The sequence below is a fragment of the Ictidomys tridecemlineatus genome, chromosome 1 (genome assembly GCF_052094955.1).
Source record: "Ictidomys tridecemlineatus isolate mIctTri1 chromosome 1, mIctTri1.hap1, whole genome shotgun sequence".
Lineage (NCBI taxonomy): Eukaryota > Metazoa > Chordata > Mammalia > Rodentia > Sciuridae > Ictidomys > Ictidomys tridecemlineatus.
The window spans coordinates 130,425,733-130,452,156 of NC_135477.1; the positions used below are offsets into that span (position 1 = coordinate 130,425,733).

A 26,424-nucleotide genomic window follows, 5' to 3' on the forward strand; every position below is an offset into this window, starting at 1 on the left:
GTGTCTCTGGTGAGACAGCTGATGTGACTCTCAGTTCAGGCTGCATTTGTGGAGTCAGGGATCAGAAAAAATGATCAGGGACCATGGAAGGTATTCTAGCCTTGTTATTAAGTTGCTTCTCTGTGCTCTCCTCTCTTGTCAAGCCTTAAATTTCTGACAGCCTACTTGTGATCTCAAGACCGTTCAACTTTCTCTTCCCAGAACTGACTGAATTTCTGGAAAGACAAATTTTGGTTTCACTTTTGTGTTCTGGGAAATACGGTTGATTCAGAAATGGGACTTTCCCAACTTCCTCCATGATTGGTCAGCATCACACAGAAAGGAGGGAGAGAAGCCAAGTGAGTATATAAGCCCTGTTCAGCCACCTTGTGTGTGTTACTTTGCACAGACTGAGAAGAGGTAGATTTCAGAAGAAGAGCCTATCAGAGCTACAGAGCCTTAAACAACAGTAAGCCATCAACCAGACACAGGATTTTCTACTAATCCAGCAAGGCCATTCAGGTGACTTCCGACCCAAAAGATTTCTTTTCTCTAAGAAAATTTTGGTTACCAAAACATTTAGGAGCACGGGCTGGAGGAATGAGATGCTCAACTTGGAAGCTAAGGAGCCTTGATGGAAGGGAGGTAGGATGGGCTAATGAACAGTCATAGTTAATCACTGAAGTTCAGGCAAATTTAAAGCAAATGTTTCAGATATTTTTTTACTTGGTGAAATGTTTTTTTTTTTTCTTTAGTCTTGTTCTGTCTCTAGCACCTCCCTCTAGAATAGTTGAAAATATATGTGTCAGAATATATTAGGGAATATCACCACAGAATATGTGAGGTTGGTTCTGTCTCAGTTCTTTTATTCCCTGTTCTTATATCATTAACTCTAATTCAGCACTTTTTATTCCTCCCATTGCAGCATAAGCTAGACTTGAAGCAGGGGCAACTCTGCATGCCACCTCTGCTATAACTAACTGTAGAACATTTATGACTGGGGAGTCTTTCATTTTTAAAATGTAGAGTAGGAAATCTAATGATCTCTTGTGAAGAAAAGTCAGGCAAGTCAGGAAAAAAAAATGGCAAAATAATGTCATTGCGACATGTATCCTTTAAAATGATTGATAGTGCAAATCCTTGTCCCTTGTGTTCATAGTGGACAAGACATTTAAAGCAGACTATGGAGTGTCATTGAAACAGGGAATTGGTAGAGGATAAAAGAGAGGAAGACTGAAAAAATAATGAAGTCTGCTCATAACACAATGTGCTCTTAGTGACTTTCTGGACATGCCAGAGGATTCTTATTTCCTTCCTTAGTGAATCTGGCTATGGTTCTTTTTTTTTTTCTCTGTTACTTGCTGGTTTATCATTTCTTCTATTCTATTCTCTTTATCCCCATCTTTCTGGTCAACAGTCAGAATGACCTCACCCTGGGGCTTTGTTCATGAGTCAGCAACTGATTCTTCCCACTCCAGTTTGGCTATTTCTAGATGCTCTGAGACTGCTCCCATGGCCTCCAGGGTGGCTGTGGGCCCATCCACCCTGAGTTGCAGAGCTCACTGGATACTTTTCAGTGGGCTTCACAAACACCACTCAGGGGCCATGTTGCAAGGCTGCTTGCTTGATGCACCTGCGGTTCATCATGTTCTTTATTATCCTCCTTTTCTTCCAATCTTCTCTGGGGATTAGTATGAGGAGAAAATTCATGATTGGCCATGTGAGGTCTGCACAGTTCCCAGTAGATCCTTGCATCACTGTCCAGCCCCACAGTCCAACAGATTGGATAGATTCCTTCACATTTCTGGGTGTTTTCCTTGGTTTCAAGAAAAAAAATTGGCACCACTATTAAGGAGTTCCCTGACTAGACTTCATATAAATGTGAAAGTAATTTCTTCCTAAATCATGACTCTACCCTGCACAGCCCACCCCAGGACTGTGCTATGCTATAAGGTCCCTGAAGGAGGAAAGGAAGGATTTCCACTCATCCCAATATGGAAATCTGGGGCCTGATAATACTTCAGAGTATGTTGTGGGACAGTAAGCTACATCCCTGATCTCTGCACAAGAGATGTCAGTAGCATCTCACCTTCCAGCTGTGACAACCAGAGATTTCTATAGATTGCCAAGCGTCTCCAGGGGTTCAAGATTATCCTGACAGGGAACCATTGCCAGAGGCACATTCCTGTCTTTATCTTGACCATGTTCTTTAACATTGGTTCTGTCATGGTGTCCTGGTACCTTCTCCTGAAGATCTGTTGTCTCATTCTGTATTGAAGAGTTCCCAGGGAGCATCTTCCTTGTTTATTCATGTTCCCAATATCCAGGCCTCAATGTCCTAATTTAACTGTAAGGCTGACCCAGTGAGCACTTATTCTTCCTCTTGTAATATTTTGCATATGCTCTCCTGATGTTTATGTACTTGTGGGCCTCTGGCCACTGGAAAGTTTTTTTTTTAGACATCATTTAAGATTTCACAGAAGTCATTGAGATGCATGTGGATGCCACCAACCAAACTTAATTTGGTTCAAAACATCCACAGAGGTTTTGCATATCATGTATCTGCTTTTTTCCCCATTTTGTCTCATTTTGGTTTTTAAGCAAACATTTAGTGTTGATTTTGGGCAGGTGTGTGGCAGCCCTTCCTTTGAAACACAAGCACCTTGTGTCTGCCATCAGAATGAAGTGTTCTGTGGCTTTCATTTCCTGTATAGCTTTATCCATTTCCCACTGTAGAACAGAGAGGGTAAAGGGGGTGCCTGTGGACTGAATCTCTTTGTCTGTGTGTTGGCTCATTTGCATGGTACTTGTTGATTCTAAGGAGAGGCCCTGTTTTGTAGTAGGATGTTGTTTGTTTCTCCTAAGAAGCCTGGCACTCACTCTCTATAGGAACTTCATGGCCATGGACCAGTTAGAGCCAGAGAATAGGCCTAACAGTTCATGAGAGCATTTTAGTGATTTCCTCATTTAGTCTATTAATTCAATAAATAGTAAGTCATCATATTTCTGTGGATATTGGCGATGGAGGAGTGAGAAAAGCAAAAACACATCTTGCCACCCTGATGTTTAATTGTACTGTAATTAAGTAAGTACATAAAAATATCAAGTCATTTGGTGATGTGTGTTATGGAGAAAAGGGATATATAAAAAAGAATGATGAATGATGGGGACAGGTGCAAGGTCAGATCTCAATAAGAATATAAAATTCAACAAACCTCATATAAGTCAAAAAGAGCTTAGAGGATGGTGAAGGATTAATGACCCATGGGACAGACAATGGAAGGGCATTCTAGGAAATGGGAACAGTAAATCACTGCAAAAGTCCTGGGATAGAAACATGGGCCAGGAAAGACAGGGTGGCTGGAATGCAGCAAACAAGGGGCCCAGATGTCCTACCACTATTCAAAGCTATGGTGTGTACGGCAGGTGTGCTATGTATGTGAAATGAGAATCCCTGTGGTGGCTTTAAGGAGAGGAGTGATATGATCTAACTTATACATTTAATGAATAACTCTGGCTATGTTTGAAAATAAATGTTGCTGGTAAGAACAAGGGGATAAAAAATAGTAAAGTGTCAAATGACGTATTCCAAGCTGGAAATGATAGTGCCTTGGACCAGGTCGCGTGGCTGCTTTATGATAAATGATCTAAGTGAATAAACTTGGAGAAATAATCAAAAAGGTTGTTTACAAATTTAATGGAGGATTAGATAGGAATATGAGGATGAAAATTTACTGAAGGGTTTCAATGTGTTTCCCTAATTAATGATGGGGGTCCATGTGCTGACATGGAAAGTCTTAGAAGATTCAGTTTTAGGGAGAAGAGAATGTAAAGATACCAAACCTAAGCTAGCTAAATATTGTTTAGAAAACCACCTTGCTTTCTTCTTTTTCTAAAATGTCACACTAATATCAGTAGACTATATATGTATTTCTACTGGACTTACATGTATGTATAATATGTATACATGTACGTATGTATCTTTCAGGTAGCTAGTGCTATTATTTAGAAAGATTTTTCAGAAAAAATTAGAGGCAATATGATCTATTATTTTCTTTTATTTATTCAATTTAACCCTCAGTGTTATATCAGATTTAAAATGAATTAAGTAGCATCGTTCTTAGATTTTTTCCTTTCTTTTAAATCTATACACACACACACACACACTGACACATACACACACTGACACATACACACACACATTTACAATTTATATCCTCTGATGTTAATTTCTTATGAAACTTTTAAAAGCATTTGGATCTGACCTTTTACTTTTCAATGGGAATTTGAAAAAAATTTAAACTTCTATCATGGTAATTTTTTTAGTTTTACTGATTTTTAAAAAACACACGAAAGCAGAATGCATTACAATTCTTATTACACATATAGTGTACAATTTTTCATGTCTTTGTATATACAGTATATTCACATCAATTCATGCCTTTATACATGTACTTTGATTTTTTTTGCATTACAACTCTTATTACACATATATACCACAATTTTTCATTTCTCTGTTTCTATATAAAGTGTGTTACACCCAAATCAAGTCTTCATACATGTACTTTGGATAATGATGTCCATCACATTCCACTGCCATTGCTAATCTCCTGCTCTCTTCCTTTCCCTCCTACCCCTCTTCCCTATCTAGAACTCATCTAATCCTCCCATGCTCCCCCCTCTGTACCCCATTATGAGTCATCCTCCTTATATCAGAGAAAACAATTGGCATTTGTTTTTTGGGGATTGGCTAACTTCGCTTAGCATTATCTTCTCCAACACAATCATGTATCTGCAAATGCCATGATTTTGTTCTCTTTTAATGCTGTGTAAAATTCCATCATGTCTATATGCCACATTTTTTAATCCATTCATCCACTGAAGGTCATCTAGGTTGGCTCCACAGTTTAGCTATTGTGAATTGTGCTGCTATAAACATTGATGTGGCTGTGTTCCTGTAGTATGCTGTTTTTAAGTCCTTTGTGTATAGTCTGAGAAGAGGGATAGCTGGGTGAAATGGTGGTTCCATTCCCAGATTTCCAAGGAATCTCCATAAAGCTTTCCATATTGGCTGTACCAATTTTCAGTCCCAGGACCAATGTCTGAGTGTACCTTTTCCCCCACATCCTCTCCAACACTTATTGATGTTTGTCTTCATAATAGCTGCCATTCTGACTGGAGTGAGATGATAGCTTAGAGTAGTCTTGATGTTCATTTCTCTGATTGCTAGAGATGATGAGCATTTTTTTCATATATTTGTTGATTGATTGTATATCCTCTTCTGAGAAGTGTCTGTTCAGATCCTTGGCCCATTTGTTGATTGCATTATTATTATTATTATTATTATTTAGTGCTTAACTTTTTGAGTTCCTTATGTATCCTAGAGAATAATGCTCTATCTGATGTGTGAGGGGTAAAAGTTTGCTCCCAGGATGAGGGCTCTCTGTTCACCTCACAGATTGTTTCTTTTGCTGAGAAGAAACCTTTTAGTTTTATTCCATCTCATGAATTGATTCTTGGTTTTAATTCTTGTGCTCTAGGAGTCTTATTAAGGAATTTGGGTCCTACTCCCACATGATGAAGATTAGGGCCTACTTTTTCTTCTATTAGATGCAGAGTCTCTGGTCTAATTCCTAGGTTCTTGATCCATTTTGAGTTAAGTTTTGTGCATGGTGAGAGATAGGTGCTTAATTTCATTCTGTTGCATATGGATTTCCAGTTTTCCCAGCACCATTTGTTGAAGAGGCTATCTTTTCTCCAGTGCATGTTTTTGACACCTTTGTCTAGTATAAGATGAGTGTAATTTTTGTGGGTTAGTCTCTGTGTCCTCTATTCTGTATCATTAATCTACCAGTCTGTTTTGGTTCTAATACCATGCTGCTTTTGTTCCTATTGCTCTGGAGTATAGTTCAAGGTCTGGTGTAGCGATGCCACCTGCTTCACTCTTCCTGCTTAGAAATGCTTTAGCTATTCTGGGTCTCTTATTTTTCCAGATGAATTTTATAATTGCTTTTTCTATTTCTATGAGGAATGCCATTGGTATTTTGACTGGAGTTGCATTAAATCTGTATAGTGAGTTTGGAAGTATGGTCATTTTGATAATATTAATTCTGCCTATCCAAGAGCAAGGTAGATCTTTCCATCTTCTAAGGTCTTGTTAGATTTCTCTCTTTAGGGTTCTGTAGTTTTCATTGTATAGATCTTTCACCTCTTTTGTTAAGTTGATTCCCAAGTATCTTTTTTTTTGAGGCTATTGTGAATGGGGTAGTTCTCCTCATTTCCTTCTCAGAGGCTTTGTCACTGATATACAGAAATGCCTTTGATTTATGGGTGTTGATTTTATATCCTGCTATTTTGCTGAATTCATTTACTAGTTCTTGAAATTTTGTGATGGGGTTTTTTGGGTCTTCTAGGTGTAGAATCATATCATCAGCAAATAGTGCTAATTTAAGTTCTTCTTTTCCTATATATATCCCATTGATTTCTTTAATCTGTCTAATTGCTCTGGCCAGTGTTTCATGAACTGTGTTGAACAGAAGTGGTGAAAGAGGGCATCCCTGTCTTGTTCCAGTTTTTTCTTGCTTCAATATTTTCTCCATTTAAAATGATGTTGGCCTGAGGCTTAGCATAGATAGCTTTTATGATGTTGAGATTTGTTCCTGTTATCCCTAGTTTTTCTAGTGTTTTGAACATAAAGGAGTGCTGTATTTTGTCAAATGCTTTTACTGCATCTATTGAGATGATCATATGATTCTTATCTTTAAGTCTATTGATGTGTTGAATTACATTTATTGATTTCCATATGTTGAACCAACCTTGCATCCCTGGGATGAATCCCACTTGATCATGGTGCACAATCTTTTTGATATGTTTTTGTGTTTGATTTGCCAGAATTTTATTGAGAATTTTTGCATCTGTGTTCATTAGAGATATTGGCCTGAAATTTTCTTTCTTTGATGAGTCTCTGTCTGGTTTTGGGATCAGGGTGATATTGGTCTCATAAAATGATTTTGGAATTACTGTCTCTTATTCTATTTCCTGAAATAAATTGAAGAGTACTGGTAATAGTTCTTCTTTAAAGGATTTGTAGAACTCAGCTGTGTATCCATCCAGTCCTGAACTTTTCTTGGTTGGTAAGCTTTTCATGGCTTCTTCTATTTCCCCACTTGATATTGATGTGTTTAAATTGTGTATATCTTCCTGACTCAATCTGGGCAAATCGTATGACTTAAGAAATTTGTCAATGCCTTCAATGTCTTGTATTTTATTGGAGTATAAGATTTCAAAATAATTTCTAATTATCCTCTGTATTTCTGTAGTGTCTGTTGTGATATTACCTTTTCCATCATGTATGCTGGTTATTTGAGTTCTCTCTCTCCTTCTTTTTGTTAGCATGGCTAGGGGTCTGTCAATTTCATTTATTTTTTCAAAGAACCAACTTTTAGTTTGTCAATATTTTCAATTGTTTCTTTTGTTTTGATTTTTTTGATTTCAGCTCTGATTTTAATTAGTTCTTGCCTTCTACTGCTTTTGCTGCTGATTTGTTCTTCTTTTTCTAGAGCTTTGAGATGTAGTGTGAGTTCATTTATTTGTTGACTTTTGCTTCTTTTAAGGTATGAACTCCATGCAATGAATTTTCTTCTTAGTACTGCCTTCATAGTGTCCCAGAGATTTCCATATGTTGTGTCTATGTTCTCAGTTACCTCTAAGAATTTTTTAATCTCCTCCTGGATGTCTTCTGTGACCCATTGTTCATTCAGTAGCATATTGTATAGTCTCCAGGTGATGGAGAAATTTTTATTTTGTCATTGATTTCCAATTTCATTCCATTGTGAATGATAAAATGCATGGTAGTATCTCTACCTTCTTGTATTTGCTAAGAGTTGCTTTGTGGTGTAGTATATGGTCTATTTTAGAGAAGGATCCATGTGCTGCTGAGAAGAGAGTGTATCTGCTTGATGCAGGTTGAAATATTGTATATATGTCAGTTAAGTCTAAGTTATTGATTGTGTTATTGAGTCCTATAGTTTCTTTCTTCACTGTTTGATTGGAAGATCTATCCAGTGGAGAGAGAGGTGTGTTAAAGTCACCCAAGATTATTGTGCTGTGGTTAATTTGATTCTTGAACTTGAGAAGAGTTTGTTTGATGAACATAGCTGCACCATTGTTTGGGGCATATATATTTATGATTGTTATGTCTTGTTGGTGTATGGTTCCCTTGAGCAGTATGTAGTGTCCCTCTTTATCCCTTTTGATTAACTTTGGCTTGAAATCTATTTTATTTGATATGAGTATGGACACTCCTGCTTGTTTCCGAAGTCCATGTGAGTTGTATGACTTTTCCCAAGCTTTCACCTTCAGTCTGTATATGTCTTTTCCTATATGATCTGGGTCTCCTGGTGGTAGCATATTGTTGGGTCTTGTTTTAATCCAATCTGCTAGCCTATGTCCTTTGATTGGTGAGCTTAAGTCAGTAACATTTAGGGTTACTATTGATGCCTGGTTTGTATTTCCAGCCATAGTTGTTTATTTTGGTTATTTTACTTGAATTGGTTTTCCTCTTTGATTAGTTTTTCCTTTAGTGTAATACCTCCCTCTGCTGATTTTCATTGCTGTTTTTCATTTCCTCTCCATGAAATATCTTGCCAAGGATGTTTTGTAGTGCCAGTTTTCTAGCTATAAACTCTTTTAACTTTTGCTTACTGTGGAAGGTTTTTATTCTATCTTCATATATAAAGCTTAATTTGGCTAGATACAAGATTGGTTGGCACCCACTATCTTTCTGAACTTGAAATATGTTGTTCCAGGATCTTCTAGCTTTCAGGGTCTGTGTTGAAAAATCTGCCGTTATCCCAATTGGTTTTCCCCTATATGTAATCTGATTCCTTTCTCTTGTGGCTTTTAAAATTCTCTCTTTATTCTGTATGTTGGGCATTTTCATTATAATGTGCCTTGGTATGGGTCTGTTGTTATTTTGTACATTCAGCATACTGTAGGCTTCTTGAATTTGGATTTCTAATTCATTCTTCATGTTTGGAAAGTTTTCTGATATTATTTCAGTGAATAGATTGTTCATTCCTTGGGTTTGGATCTCTATGCCTCCCTCTATCCAAATAACTCTGAAATTTGGTCTTTTAATGCTATCCCATATTTCTTGAATATTCTGCTCATGGTTTCTTATCATTTTTGCTGTGTGGTCTATGTTCTTTTCAAGATGATTTATTTGATCTTCATTGTCTGATGTCCTATCTTCTAAGTGGTCTATTCTGTTGGTGATGCTTTCATTTGAGTTTTTAATTTGGTTTATTATTTCTTTCATTTCAAGATTTCTGTTGGTTTGTTTTTAGAACCTCTATCTCCCTGCTGAGGTGATCTTTCGCTTCTTGAATTTTTTTATGTAGCTCATTGTGGAAGTGATCTTTCACTGCCTTTATTTGTTCTCTTATGTCTTCTTTGAGATCCCAAAACATTTTAACCATGTATATGCTGAAATCTTTCTCTGTGCTTTTTTTCTGTTCTAGCTGCCAATCCTTCTAATGATGTGTTGTTTTGGTTTGTTTGTGGTACTTGCTTCCCTTGTCTTTTCATGTTGCTCATGTCTTTCTTTCTAGCTCTGTGGATCTGGTTTGTTATTGTTTTTACCCTATAGATTTGTAGTGCTCTTGTAGGGATCTTTTTGGGGAAGGACAATGTTAACAGTTCCCAATATCAAGAATACCTCACCCTTGAACATATTGTTGTTATTAAGACATTTACAGTTTAGTTTCAATGTCCAGAAATGTTTGATTCAATTATTATTTAAAATATAATCAGTAGTTCCATAAAAATATTTATAGGTTATGGTGGTGGACAATGAATTGGGGGTCAAATGAAGGATGATATGCTGCTCAAATGGTGATTTGATCTGATAGCCACACCCACAAAAAATGGTGAAGAAGGTTTTCCTAGATGGAGTTGGACTTCTTCCAGCAGGTTGGTCAAGTGGTACTTTACAGTTAGAAGGGAACAATAATTTCTGGTGTTCTATTGCACAATCAGGACAGATAGTGTTAATGTACCATATAATGCAAAAAGCATTTGTACCGCTTTACTCACAAAGAAATGACAAATGTTTGAGGAGATAGATATGCTTACCCTGATTTGATCATTTCATAGTGTGTACATTTATCAAAATGTCACAGAGTATCCAAGAAATTATGTCCAATTTTAACACATCAATTCACAATTGTAAACTCATCTTCCTATTAGGGACCCAGGTCTACTTCTACCCTCATATTTCCATGCTTATATGGAGGAAGAGGAACTGGAAGACCATCCCATAAAGACATTCACTGAAGAGAAATTTGAAACTATGGAGATTTGTAATCTCATTCTCACCTTCAGTGTCTCAAAAGAGCCTTTCTCCCATCTTCTAACAGTTTTTCTCCAATCTTTTAACAACACACCAGGAGGAACCCCAATTCTCACTGTGTCTGAGAATGAATTCTAAGACCATGTAATAAATTTTGCTGGAGAGCTGAACCCAAGTCTTGTGATTACCTCTTCATCATCATATGTGGAAACTTTCCTTGAAGTTGAAATACCTTTTACACTTGGGTGACTTTGCTTCTTTCTAAAGCCAAAGAGGTGAGACTAGAATTCCAAGAGACTAAGAGTTTTATATTTGCTTCATTTGTTAAAAATTGTAAATAATGCCTATATCTTTCTTGTACTGCTTCTTCCCAGAGCATTCAGGAAGTCCAAGCAATAATCAGAATTGAAAGGTACCAGAACTGGCTTAATTAAACCTGTTTGCCAGTTCTATAAAAGAATAAGTGCTCATCTTTTCCTGTTTTTATTCTGTCAAGGGACAAAGAATCTGTATCATTATGTCAAGAAAGATGTTGTCAAGAAATGCTTGTTTTGTTATCCTCAAGTCAGGAAATGTGATCTAGGCAAATAACTAAGCACAATCTTCTTTCACCATTCAAAATTTCAATAGGTAGGGTTTTTCCTCAGGAAAATATCTCAAAGAAAGATTGCCAGTTTGTTGAACAAGTTAGATGCAGCATGCTACAAACTAGGAAGAAATTTTTAATTTCATTCTTATCCTTTAAGCCTCTTCTATTAGGTTTCTTTTCCCCAATCCAAATATTATTTTTGGCCATTATACTGTTTGTGTTCCTATTTGTGTGTTTAAACAGAAGTCTGATACATATCCATAAATCAATGTATCAAAGTACTGAGTAAACTGTACTTCCCTGCATAAACATTTGATCTGCAGTGGACAAGGAGAGTATATTTAGATGTTTTACTCTTGCTTCACAATTTTTTCCATTCTTCCTTCCCAAAATATTATTTTATGTTTTTCCACGGGTCTTAACTGTGATGTTTGAAATCAATGCTGGTGACCTTTAGGACCAGTTTCCAAAATCTGTGTCTTTTTGTAATGACAAGCAGGTTGAGACTTTTTACAATGGCTCTGTTCTCGAAAGCAGTTGATGAATTACCAATGGATTCCAATGGTTCACTCTCCTGTCCTTTCCTGTGGCCTCATTTTAGCAGAAAGTTTGCTTAGGCATAGTTAATTGAGATGGCTTAGTCCCAACCACATATATAAGATTCACTTTGGCTCTTGCAAAATATTATGAACTTCTGGAATTATATGTTCCTTAAATACTTTTTTTTAATGCATACTGAGCAATATCAAGAGGCTTTAGTGTTAGTTCAGTAATGCAAAAGTCACAAAGGTCACATTAGAAGCTCTGGTCTGTTCTGCTAACCACATAGAAAATGATCTTCCTGATCTCACTTACATGTGGAATCTTGAATAGTCAAACACATAGAAACAAAGAATGGTTGCAAGGAGCTGGGAGGAAGGAAAATGTTGGGCAAAGGATACACAGTTTTAGTTACACAAGATGAACAAAGTTCTAGAGATCTAATGTACAGCGTGATTATGATAATAAAAATACTGTATTGTACACATGAAATTTGCTAAGAGAATAGATACTAGGCATTCTTTCTATACAAAACAATAACACAAAAAATACACACATAGAGACACACTCACAAATGGTAACAACATACAGGTGATGGCTGTGCTAGGTGGACTGTGATTATCAGGTCATCATGTATTCATATATCAGAACATGAAGCTGTACAACTTAACATGTAGTTGTTATATGCAAGTGGTATCTCAATAAACTTGAAAGAAATGACCTTCATATCATTAAGTTAGAAAGTATAGCGGCTTGTGAGTTTTTCTGAAGCTCTTCCCAAATTCTAATTTTCCAAAAAGACTTTGTACAATTAAATTACTTTTGTAAAATAAGACATTTAAAAGAAAACAGGGTACTAAAATAAAAGCTCAAAATGCTGAAACATTGAGTTAATGGGCTTAAAACTTGGACCTGAAGGATGAAGAAGCCTCATATTATTGCAAGTTAATAATGATTCATGAACAAAGACAAGAAAAGGACCCATGAAAAGTAAACCAATGCAACTTTAAAATTATATCAACCCAATATAGCATCTGGCCTTTACTGACATTTTAAGTCAATGGTGTAAAACAATGAACACTAAAAAATTCTACATGGTTATTGAGGAATTTGAAACTGGTTGTGTTCTGATGATGATTATGTGGTAATGTGTGGTAATGTTATGAAATTTGATAATCAAAATTCTTTATAGTTTGAAGAAATGTACTGAAGTATTTATGCATGGAATGATGTGATGTCTTGGATTAGGTTGCATCCTCTAGTAGGATTAGATGAATGATGATTAGCCATGTTTTGGCAAATTGATTCTAAAAGACACTTGCAGTTTTTTTGTATTATATTTCTTAACTTTAAGTTTAAATATTTCCATAGTAAAGAGTTCAAATAAGAAAAAACCAGAAAGATATGAAAAATTGATCTGTTTCAGGGCATAATTGAGGGAAATGGCAAAGTCTGCAGCACTTTGGGTAAGACCAAAGCTCAAAGACATTCTTCTGGCATAGTAACCCTTTCAACTTTCCTCTTTCTTTCAGTTACTTTACTTGTGCACAGTCATGGGTCAACAGTTCTCTGGTACTCCTGCTCATGATCAGCACCACGATTTGGCCTCCAGCTTTACTGCACATTTGAAGAACTTGGAGGTAGAAAACAAAATCATTTCTCAGGAAACCATCAGTTTGATAGAGTTGCAACTGAAAAAAGGAAACATTGAGGAGGCAACCTTTGCAATCAACAGTGTAGTGGAAAAAAATAGTAATGCCCAACTCAACATTGCTGTAATAGGGGAGTCTGGGGCAGGGAAGTCAAGTTTCATCAATGCCCTGAGAGGGATTGGTCATGAAGAAAAAGATGCAGCTCCTATTGGGGTGGTGGAGATGACCATGAAGAGAACTCCATACATACACCCAGATTTTCCCAATGTGATAATCTGGGACCTGCCTGGGATTGGAATCACTAAGTTCCAGCCAAAACATTATCTGGAGAATGTAAAATTTAGGGAGTATGACTTCTTCATTATTGTTTCTGCTACACGCTTCAAGAAAAATGATTTGGACCTGGTCAAGACAATCAAAATTAAGAAGAAGGATTTTTACTTTGTGAGAACCAAGGTAGACTGTGATTTAAAAAATGCACAGATATCTAAGCCAACTACCTTTGACAGAGAAAAAGTCCTGCAGCAGATCCGAGAGGACTGTGTGATTAATTTTAAGAGTAATAACATTGATAAACCACAAATATTTTTGATATCCAACTGTGATCCTTCTAAGTATGATTTCCCGATCTTGAAAGACAAGCTACTAAAGGATCTGCTTGTTCAAAAGCACCATGATTTTATGCTTTCCCTGCTTAAGATTATTGATAGGGCTATTTTAAGAAACCGGTGTTTTCTGAAGCAGTTTACCTGGCTAGAAGAACTGAAGTCTAAAATATTGGCCACCTTGCCTGTGGAGGGCATCATCAGTGACAAATAATGTGTAGAAGCTGAAGGCAGGCTTCAACTACTATTGAGACCTTTTGGTTTGGGATGATGCATCCTTGCAGATTGTGGCTGAGAATTTGCATGTTCCTTTGGAACAATTCCAAAATTTGTTGAAAATCTCCAAAAATACTTTTGAAATATTTGAAGATGTTCTGTTCAACTAATGGGTGTGTGGGTGTGTTCTTGCTCTGGTCTTTACATTAGACTATGACTTTTTTTTTTTTTTTGCATTACTAGGAGTAGAACCCAGGGCCTTTTACAAGCACTTTACCACTGAGTTACACTATGACATTTTTTTTTTACCTTAAAACAGTGTCTGATGATGCTGAAGTTCTCCTCAAAGAGATATATTCAAGAAACAGGTGGATTTCCAATTAGACTAAGGGCACATCCTCCTGTTTATCCATTCAAAGAAATAATAATAGGCTTACTCCACCAATGAGGTTATAGCTCTCATGTAATCATTTCATCTCTGAATATTCCCACATTGCCTAACACATGATATTTTCTGGGGACACCCAAGATTCAAACTATAATACCAGCACAGATTCACAACTATATGCCACGTTGCACAGGCACCTCAGTCACACTGTCACATAAGCTAAATCATACCTCTCCATGGTCTCCTGGAGTATCCATGCCATGTTGTCCTGGAGACTCAGTGGTACTTCTTGTTACTAAATGTGTGTGCTACATCACCACACCTACCCAGGGATGCAGGAGTGACCCCCAACTTATGTGGCATACAGAAACTGACAGGCTCAGTCCTGCCACCATGCATGCATACTTCACTGCCTCTGCCTGATTCCACTGGAGTTGTCACAAAGCAAGTGCCCAACCTCACTTCTGTGGGCACCACACCTTCTTAAGCTGGAGTGCCCCTTCCCATATGTCATGCAAAGACACCCAGGTTTTCTGACCTGGTTGTCACATTCAATAAGCCTAAAAAATCCTTAATTATAGCAGAAGAAAATACATGGAATCTATACTATGCCATGCAATCAGAACCAAAGTCATTGTAGCCTACAAACCAATATACCCTGTGACTTTTTCAGTAGAAAGCAATTTTACTACTAACAGCACCCTATAAAATTGGTAGAAACAACTGATCTATGAGATAAACAAATATCAAAGTAGGGACACAAAATTATGAAATATCAGGTGAAATGAAACAAAATAATACTCTAGCAACAGGCCCCAAAGAAAAGGAAATGGACAAAATTCCTGAAAAAGAATTGAAAAGAATAATCCTAAGGAAGTTCAATGAGAATCAAGAGAATTACACAATCAGGAACACAATTTATGTTATGAATGAGAAATTTTAAAAGGAAATAGAGATCATAAAAAACCCAAAAATCTGGAAAGTAAAAAACTCAATAAGGCAAATAAAAAAAAAACATAATCAAGAGCCTCAACCACAGGACTAAATGGAGTGGAAGAAAGTATTTCTGAACTTGAAAACAAGTCTTCTGAAATTACTTGATCAGACAAAGGGAAAAAGAAAATATGCATCTAATGCCAGAGCATCCAAGTTCATAAGGCAAACATTGGAGCTAAAGGAGAGATAGGCTGCAATATAATAACAGCTGAGGATTTCAAGACCCCTCTTTCACTAATGAACAGGTCATATAAACAATGATTCATCAAAAGCATGAGAGTTAAACTATACTATTAACAAATGGACTGACAAAACATTTACAGAATATTTCATCTAACAGTTAAAAAATATACATCCCTCTTGTCTGCATATGGAACACTTTCTAAGACAGACCACTAAGCCACAAACTAAATCTTGGCAACTTAATATATCTTCTTTGACCACAAATGAGTAAAACTAGAAATCAATAATGAAAGAAATTTTTGTACTAATTCATGAAGGCTAAACAACATAATATCAAATCAACAACGGGTCATTGAAAAAGGAAGATTTATAAATTTTTAGAAACAAATAAAATGGCAACACAACACACTAAACCTCAGAAGATACAGAAAAATCATCACTAGGAGAGTTTTATAGCAATATGTGCTTACATAAAAAGAGACTTCAAAGAAATAACCTAACATAAACCTCCAGAAACTAGAAAAACAAGAACAAACTAAACTGCAACATAGAAGAGAGAAATTACAAATATCAAAGCAGAAATAAATGAAATAGAGGCTAATAAAAATGCAAAAGATCAATAAAGTGAAGGACTGTGTTTTTGATTGGAATAGACAAACAAAATCAACAAATCTTTATAGTTAGATTAATAAAGAAAGAAAGAATATCCAAATAAATAAAATCATAGATGAAGAAGGAGAAATTACAACTGACAGACAGAAATGCAAAGGATCATTCAGGACTATTTTGAAAAACTATATGCTAACAAATTAGAAAACTAGAAGAACTAGATGGATTTAAAAACACATATAAACTACAAACACTGAATCCTGAAGACATAGAAAATCACTGAGTAGACCAATAACAATGGTATTGAATCAATAATAAAAAGTTTCACATCGAAGAAAAGTCCAGGGATCTGGGGCTGTGGCTCAGTGGCAGAGCACTTGCCTGGCATGCGTGAGGCACTGGGTGTGATCCTCAGCACAACACAAAAATAAATAAACAAAATAGAGGTATTGTGTTCATCTACAACTAAAAAATAAATATTTACAAAAAAAAGAAAAAAGAAGAAAAGTCCAGGACCATATGGCTTCACTGCAGATTCAACTAAACTTTAAGAACAAGTACTAGTTCTTCTCAAATTATTATAAATAACTGAAAGGCAAAGTGCTCTCCCAAATTCATTGTATGAGGCCAGAATTACCTTGTTATTAAAATTGGGACACAAAAACAAAAAGAAAGCTATTGAATAGTATCTGTGATGAATATGCAAAAATGAATACTACTAGCAAATGAATCCAACAGGATATTAAAAAGATCATTCACCATAATCAAGCAGGATTTGTCCTGGAGATGTATGAATGGTTCAACATAGAAAAATCAAACAATAAACACAATACATATCACACCAGCAGAACGAAAGACAAAAGTCAGATGATTATCTCTTAGAAGCATAAAAATTATTTGATAAAATTCAATATATCTTTGTAACAAAAATTCTGAACAATTCAGGTATATAAGAAGCATACCAGAACATAGCAAAGAATATGAACAACAATACCACAGCCAGCAGCACACCAAATAAAGGAAAAGCTGAGATCATTTTCTCTACTATCTTTAACAAGAGAGAGATAACCACTTTCACAATTTCTATTTAATATAGTACTTGAAGTCTTACCTAGAACAATTAGACAAGAGAAGCAAATAACAAGCCTACAAATAAGCAGGGACAAAGTCAATTTGATTTTGTTCACAGACAACATAATTGTATGTATAAAGAAATCTACACACTCCTTCAAATACTGTTAGAACTGATAAAGTAAGTCAGCAAAGTTTCAGGATATGAATTGACACACAAAAATCAATTACATTTTGAACACCAATAATGAACTTGCTGAGAAAGAAATCACAAAAAATTTATTCACAATAGTTGTAAAAAAAAGTACCTAGGAATAAACTTAAAGAAGTGAATGACAACTGGGCATGGTGTTGCATGCCTGTAAACCCAGTGATTTAGGAGGCTGACCAGGATGATAGCAAGTGCAAGCATAGAATGGGCAATTTCATGAGAACCTGACTCAAATAAAAAATAAAAGTAGGCTGAAAATGTAGCTCAGTGGCAAAGTACCCCTGGGTTTAAGTCCCAGTAACAAGAGAAAGCAGGAGAAAAAAAAATAGAAGAAGAAAAATGAAGAAAAATGAATTACCTCTATAATGAATTACAAAACACCAATGGAAAAAGTTGAAGAAAGTACGTGAGGGCTGGGGTTGTAGCTCAGTGGTAGAGTGCTTGCCTCTCATGCATGAGACCCTGGGTTTGATCCCCAGCACCACATAAAAATAAATAAATAAAAATAAATATATTGTGTCTATCTACAACTAAAAAATATTCAACAAAGAAAGTACATGAAAAAATATGACCGATGAATATGGATAAGAAGAATTAGGGTTGTTAAAAATCCACATTACACAAAGATATTTACAGGTTCAGTAGAATCCAGACCAAAATATCAGTTACATTTTCCATAAAACTAGAAAAAATATCCTAAAATTCATATGGTAGCACAAAAGACCCCAAACAGCCAAAGTAATCTTGAGCAAAGAGAACAAAGCTGAAGAACAAGATCCAATGTTAGGATATACTAAAGGATGATAGTAACCAAGACATCATGGTATTGGCATAAAAAGTGAAACAAGACCAGTGAAACAGAATAGACATCAGGAATAAATCCACACATCAACAGCCATTCTCAGCAAAGAAACCAAAAACATACATGGCAGAGAGGACAGCTTCTTCAATAAGTGGTACTGGGAAAATTGGATAGTGATAGGCAACGATGAAACTTGACCCTATTGCATCATATAAAAATAATCCCAAAATGAATCAAAGACCTAAATATAAGACCTGACATCATGCAACAACTAAAATAAAACACAGGACAAACATTTCAGAACATAAGTATAGGCAATGATTTTTTTTGAGTAATAACCTAAAAGCATAGACAGTGAAATGAAATTAAAACCAAGAAGCTTCTTTGCAGCAGAGAACACAATCAACCTAACCATGAAGAGACAACCTGAAGAAGGGGAGAAAACATTTGGAAATTATTATACTGACAAGGGATTAAAATCCAGAATATATAAGATACTAAAAAAAAGAAGAAAGAAAACCAGTTTAGATTGAAAATTGGTTTTGATTATTTAAAAACATTCAGTTTTGGGCTCTGTTCCCATACATGTCACTCAGATGCTGCCTATCCACAGCACAAGGCCATCGCCCACAACACCCGACCTCACCAGACACCCAGTGATGGAAGCAGATCAATTCCATCTTGGGAAAAGCTTCCTCATCATTTTTGGTGAGTGTGGCTATCATATCAGATCAGATCACTATTTGGGCATCTTATTGCCCTACACTTGACCAGCAGTTCATTGTCCAGCACCAGAACCTATAAACATTTTTATGAAACTACTGATTATATTTTAAATAATAATTGAATCAAACATTTCTGGACATTGAAACTAAACTGTAAATGTCTTAATAACAACAATTTGTTCATAGATGATGTATTGTTGATATTGGGATCTATTAACATTGTCTTTCCCCACAAAGGAGAAATCTAAGATCCCTACAAGAGCACTACAAATCTATAGGGTAAAAACAATAACAAACCAGATCCACAGAGCTAGAAAGAAAGACACATGAGCAATATGAAAAGACAAGGGAAGAAAGTACCACAAACAAACCAAAACAACACATCATTAGAAGGATTGGCAGCTAGAACAGAAAAAAGCACAGAGAAAGATTTCAGCATATACATGGTTAAAATGTTTTGGGATCTCAAAGAAGACATAAGAGAACAAATAAAGGCAGTGAAAGATCACTTCCACAATGAGCTACATAAAAAAATTCAAGAAGCAAAAGATCACCTCAACAGGGAGATAGAGGTTCTAAAAACAAACCAACAGAAATCTTGAAATGAAAGAAATAATAAACCAAATTAAAAACTCAAATGAAAGCATCACCAACAGAATAGACCACTTAAAAGATAGGATATCAGACAATGAAGATCAAATAAATCATCTTGAAAAGAACATAGACCACACAGCAAAAATGATAAGAAACCATGAGCAGAATATTCAAGAAATATGAGATAGCATTAAAAGACCAAATTTCAGAGTTATTTGGATAGAGGGAGGCATAGAGATCCAAACCCAAGGAATGAACAATCTATTCACTGAAATAATATCAGAAAACTTTCCAAACATGAAGAATGAATTAGAAATCCAAATTCAAGAAGCCTACAGTATGCTGAATGTACAAAATAACAACACACCCACACCAAGGCACATCATAATGAAAATGCCCAACATACAGAATAAAGAGAGAATTTTAAAAGCCACAAGAGAAAGGAATCAGATTACATATAGGGGAAAACCAATTGGGATAACGGCAGATTTTTCAACACAGACCCTGAAAGCTAGAAGATCCTGGAACAACATATTTCAAGTTCTGAAAGATAATGGGTGCCAACCAAGAATCTTGTATCTAGCCAAATTAAGCTATATATTTGAAGATAGAATAAAAACCTTCCACAGTAAGCAAAAATTAAAAGAGTTTATAGCTAGAAAACTGGCACTACAAAACATCCTTGGCAAGATATTTCATGGAGAGGAAATGAAAACAGCAATGAAAATCAGCAGAGGGAGGTAGTACACTAAAGGAAAAACTAATCAAAGAGGAAAACCAATTCAAGTAAAATAACCAAAATAAACAACTATGGCTGGAAATACAAACCAGGCATCAATAGTAACCCTAAATGTTACTGACTTAAGCTGACCAATCAAAGGACATAGGCTAGCAGATTGGATTAAAACAAGACCCAACAATATGCTACCACCAGGAGACTCAGATCTGATAGGAAAAGACATATACAGACTGAAGGTGAAAGCTTGGGAAAAGTCATACAACTCACATGGACTGTGGAAGCAAGCAGGGGTTTCCATACTCATATCAAATAAAGTAGACTTCAAGCCAAGGTTAATCAAAAGGAATAAAGATGGACATTACATACTGCTCAAGGGAACCATACACCCACAAGACATAACAATCATAAATATATATGCCCCAAACAATGGTGCAGCTACATTCATCAAACAAACTCTTCTCAATTTCAAGAATCAAATTAACCACAACACAATAATCTTGGGGGATTTTAACACACCTCTCTCTCCACTGGATAGCTCTTCCAATCAAACGGTGAAGAAAGAAACTATAGGACTCAATAACACAATCAATAACTTAGACTTAACTGACATATATACAATATTTCAACCTGCATCAAGCAGATACACTCTCTTCTCAGCAGCACATGGATCCTTCTCTAAAATAGACCATATACTACACCACAAAGCAACTCTTAGCAAATACAAGAAGGTAGAGATACTACCATGCATTTTATCATTCACAATGGAATGAAATTAGAAATCAATGACAAAATAAAAATTTCTCCATCACCTGGAGACTATACAATATGCTACTGAATGAACAATGGGTCACAGAAGACATCCAGGAGGAGATTAAAAAATTCTTAGAGGTAACTGAGAACATAGACACAACATATGGAAATCTCTGGGACACTATGAAGGCAGTACTAAGAAGAAAATTCATTGCATGGAGTTCATACCTTAAAAGAAGCAAAAGTCAACAAATAAATGAACTCACACTACATCTCAAAGCTCTAGAAAAAGAAGAACAAATCAGCAGCAAAAGCAGTAGAAGGCAAGAACTAATTAAAATCAGAGCTGAAATCAAAGAAATCAAAACAAAAGAAACAATTGAAAAAAATTGGCAAACTAAAAGTTGGTTCTTTGAAAAAATAAATGAAATTGACAGACCCCTAGCCATGCTAACAAAAAGAAGGAGAGAGAGAACTCAAATAACCAGCATACATGATGGAAAAGGTAAGATCACAACAAACACTACAGAAATACAGAGGATAATTAGAAATTATTTTGAAATCTTATACTCCAATAAAATACAAGACATTGAAGGCATTGACAAATTTCTTAAGTCATACGATTTGCCCAGATTGAGTCAGGAAGACATACACAATTTAAACACATCAATATCAAGTGAGGAAATAGAAGAAGCCATGAAAAGCTTACCAACCAAGAAAAGTACAGGACTGGATGGATACACAGCTGAGTTCTACAAATCCTTTAAAGAAGAACTATTACCAGTACTCTTCAATTTATTTCAGGAAATAGAATAAGAGACAGTAATTCCAAAATCATTTTATGAGACCAATATCACCCTGATCCCAAAACCAGACAGAGACTCATCAAGGAAAGAAAACTTCAGGCCAATATCTCTAATGAACACAGATGCAAAAATTCTCAATAAAATTCTGGCAAATCAAATACAAAAACATATCAAAAAGACTGTGTACCATGATCAAGTGGGATTCATCCCAGGGATGCAAGTTTGGTTCAACATATGGAAATCAATAAATGTAATTCAACACATCAATAGACTTAAAGAATCATATGATCATCTCAATAGACGCAGTAAAAGCATTTGACAAAATACAGCACTCCTTTATGTTCAAAACACTAGAAAAACTAGGGATAACGGGAACATATCTCAACATCATAAAAGCTATCTATGCTAAGCCTCAGGCCAACATCATTTTAAATGGAGAAAAAATTGAAGCAAGAAAAAACTGGAACAAGACAGGGATGCCCTCTTTCACCACTTCTGTTCAACATAGTTCATGAAACACTGGCCAGAGCAATTAGACAGATTAAAGAAATCAATGGGATATATATAGGAAAAGAAGAACTTAAATTAGCACTATTTGCTGATGATATGATTCTACACCTAGAAGACCCAAAAAACCCCACCACAAAATTTCAAGAACTAGTAAATGAATTCAGCAAAATAGCAGGATATAAAATCAACACCCATAAATCAAAGGCATTTCTGTATATCAGTGACAAAGCCTCTGAGAAGGAAATGAGGAGAACTACCCCATTCACAATAGCCTCAAAAAAAAAAGAGATACTTGGGAATCAACTTAACAAAAGAGGTGAAAGATCTATACAATGAAAACTACAGAACCCTAAAGAGAGAAATCTAACAAGACCTTAGAAGATGGAAAGATCTACCTCGCTCTTGGATAGGCAGAATTAATATTATCAAAATGACCATACTTCCAAACTCACTATACAGATTTAATGCAACTCCAGTCAAAATACCAATGGCATTCCTCATAGAAATAGAAAAAGCAATTATAAAATTCATCTGGAAAAATAAGAGACCCAGAATAGCTAAAGCAATTCTATCCAGGAAGAGTGAAGCAGGTGGCATCACTACACCAGACCTTAAACTATACTCCAGAGCAATAGGAACAAAAGCAGCATGGTATTGGCACCAAAACAGACTGGTAGACCAATGGTGCAGAGTAGAGGACACAGAGACTAACCCACAAAAATTACACTCATCTTATACTAGACAAAGGTGCCAAAAACATGCACTGGAGAAAAGATAGCCTCTTCAACAAATGGTGCTGGGAAAACTGGAAATCCATATGCAACAGAATGAATTTAAGCACCTATCTCTCACCATGCACAAAACTTAACTCAAAATGGATCAAGAACCTAGGAATTAGACCAGAGACTCTGCATCTAATAGAAGAAAAAGTAGGCCCTAATCTTCATCATGTGGGAGTAGGACCCAAATTCCTTAATAAGACTCCTAGAGCACAAGAATTAAAACCAAGAATCAATTCATGAGATGGAATAAAACTAAAAGGTTTCTTCTCAGCAAAAGAAACAATCTGTGAGGTGAACAGAGAGCCCTCATCCTGGGAGCAAACTTTTACCTTTCACACATCAGATAGAGCATTAATCTCTAGGATACATAAGGAACTCAAAAAGTTAAGCACCAAAAATAATAATAATAGTAATGCAATCAACAAATGAGCCAAGGATCTGAACAGACACTTCTCAGAAGAGGATATATAATCAATCAACAAATATATTAAAAAAAATGCTCATCATCTCTAGCAATCAGAGAAATGAACATCAAGACTACTCTAAGCTATCATCTCACTCCAGTCAGAATGGCAGCTATTATGAAGACAAACATCAATAAGTGTTGGAGAGGATGTGGGGGAAAAGGTACACTCAGACATTGGTCCTGGGACTGAAAATTGGTACAGCCAATATGGAAAGCTTTATGGAGATTCCTTGGAAATCTGGGAATGGAACCACCATTTCACCCAGCTATCCCTCTTCTCAGACTATACACAAAGGACTTAAAAACAGCATACTACAGGAACACAGCCACATCAATGTTTATAGCAGCATAATTCACAATAGCTATACTTTGGAGCCAACCTAGATGACCTTCAGTGGATGAATGGATTAAAAAAATGTGGCATATAGACACGATGGAATTTTACACAGCATTAAAAGAGAACAAAATCATGGCATTTGCAGGTAAATGGATGGAGTTGGAGAAGATAATGCTAAGTGAAGTTAGCCAATCCCCAAAAAACAAATGCCAATTGTTTTTTCTGATATGAGGAGGGTGACTCATGGTGGGGTACATCGGGGGAGCATGGGAGGATTAGATGAATTCTAGATAGGGAAGAGGGGTAGGAGTGAAAGGAAGAGAGCAGGAGATTAGCAATGGCAGTGGAATGTGATGGACATCATTATCCAAAGTACATGTATGAAGACTTGATTTGGGTGTCAACACACTTTATATTGAGACAGAGATATGAAAAATTGTGGTATATATGTGTAATAAGATTTGTAATGCAAAAAATCAAAGTACATGTATAAAGGCATGAATTGATGTGAATATTCTCTATATACAAAGATATGAAAACTTGTACGCTATATGTGTAATAAGAATTGTAATGCATTCTGCTGTCGTGTATTTACAAAAGTCAATAAAACTTAAAAAAAACATTGAATTTGTTATCATCCTTATCCTTCCATTTTCCTTTACATATTTTTTCTTTTATTTTCCTGAATTCCTTTTTAATCATTGATTTTAAACAATTTGATATGATATCCTTCATTGTAATGTTTCTCATAATTGTTATGCTTGGGGTTCATTGAGCTTCTTAGATTTATGGGTTTGTTGTTTATCAAATATAGATAATTTTTTTGTGTATATGTGTGTGGTGCAAGGTATATCCAGAAGACAATAACAGTAGAGGCAGGAGGGCAAAGAAAGGGAAAGCATTGTTGACTGAATTGCTCTGTCAAAATGAATTCTAATGTTGGGCATAACTAAAAGAACCAAAAAAATGTTTAAAGAATTTGAATAATTTTTTAAAAGATAATTTCAAATATGTTTTCTAGAACTATATTGATGCAAAATAATCACAGGAAAAGTTGGATGAATGGGTAAAGCTCACAACTTCAATGCATTTAATTTGCATACTTTAATCATATCACCTGAAATGATACAGTAACAGAGTACTCATTATTCAACTAAAAATCATGATTACTAACATTAATGGTCAGAGGAAAACAGTAACAATTTATATAAGAATTAATTATATGCATAAAAGCTTATATAATGTATGCATCCATTTAAGATTTTTAAAAGTATTGTCATTATACTATGGCAGTTTTATACTTTTCTCCAAAATTTCTATACCTGTCACTGAAAACTGGAACCTTTTGTATCATGGGAGGGGCTTTCTGGGACACAAAACTTTCATTAGTAGAATGGGGATGGTCCCAAACAAAGAAATAATACTGTCCACCCTATTAAGAACTATCGGAATGCCTTTTTGATCATTTCTCTAAGCCTGACCTCATCCAGCTAAAGTAAACATGTGAATTTTGGCAATAAAGTACTCTGCCAATAAGGAGAGGAGTTCAGTAAAATAATCTATATGGGAGTGTGTGTGTGTGTGTGTGTGTGTGTGTGTGTGTGTGTGTGTGTGTGTGAGAGAGAGAGAGAGAGAGAGAGAGAGAGAGAGAGAGAGAGAGAGAGGAGAGAGAAGTAGGGGAGGGTGAGGGAGAGTTGTGTGTATGTGTAGATATAGAAGCCCATGTACCACCCACCAATTGAAATCAATAGTTATAAAAATACTCATCATGTACTTTTCAATTAGATTTCTGACTTTGAAAATCATCTATGATTATTTTCTCAATGGAATTAATTACTACACTTACTAGAAAGCTAGCAATATGAATTTAACTCTCAAATAGCCTTTCAGGTTTAACAGACTTCTCACAAAAACATCAAAACAAGAGTGAAGGTGTGAGGTGGCCAGCACCCTGCCAGGATAGGTTCCTGCCCAGGAGGTGTGAGCCTCCTTGGAAACAAAAACTCTGAAATAATTAATAAGAAATAGAGACAGAGCCAAAAATTAAATATAAAACAGGGAGTGCCTGATAGGTGTTCCACTTCTGATAGGAGCTGGAACTGAACAACTAAAGAAGGGCACCAATTCTTTGTCAGGGATAATGTTTCAGCAGGAAGAGTCTTGGGGGCTTGCTTCTTGATGTGGCAGCGGTCTTGCAGTAAATAGGTTAATTGGCATTTTAGCTAGCCACACCCATCTCTAAGAGATTGTGTGGCTCCAGTGGGTCACCCCATCTCTGGTACTGTGCTGAACTTGTGATGGAGCCCCATTTGTGTAGGAAGCCACACGAACCAGGCATTCTCAAACCAGCAGGATTGCTGCTGGGAGTTCCCCATACCAGGCTTTTCTGTCCAATTGATTCAACATTATTTTAGTTCATGCACAGTTCAAGAATGGCTTCCCACACATCCATCTTCTTTATTTTTTAAATGCAAGTAATGGGCTGTTATTTTGAGTTCCCAGATCCTTTTTCTGAGGGTATGA

The 26,424-nt window shown here is 35.9% G+C and overlaps 1 protein-coding gene across 2 annotated transcripts; it reads left to right on the top strand.

Moving 5' to 3' along the window:
• Positions 1–377: 377 nt before the first annotated feature.
• Positions 378–14,165, top strand: LOC101972667 (immunity related GTPase M). Of its 2 annotated transcripts, none has more exons than XR_013438212.1 (2): positions 378–501; positions 10,428–10,599. XR_013438212.1 is itself a non-coding variant. In XM_021725726.3 (2 exons), the coding sequence occupies exon 2, from the start codon at positions 13,013–13,015 to the stop codon at positions 13,928–13,930; it is 918 nt and encodes a 305-aa protein (XP_021581401.1). In that variant the 5' UTR covers positions 378–501; positions 12,992–13,012; the 3' UTR covers positions 13,931–14,165. The 2 variants fall into 2 exon arrangements, 1 of the variants encoding a protein (XP_021581401.1); XM_021725726.3 differs by lacking the exon at positions 10,428–10,599 and adding an exon at positions 12,992–14,165.
• Positions 14,166–26,424: the final 12,259 nt, after the last annotated feature.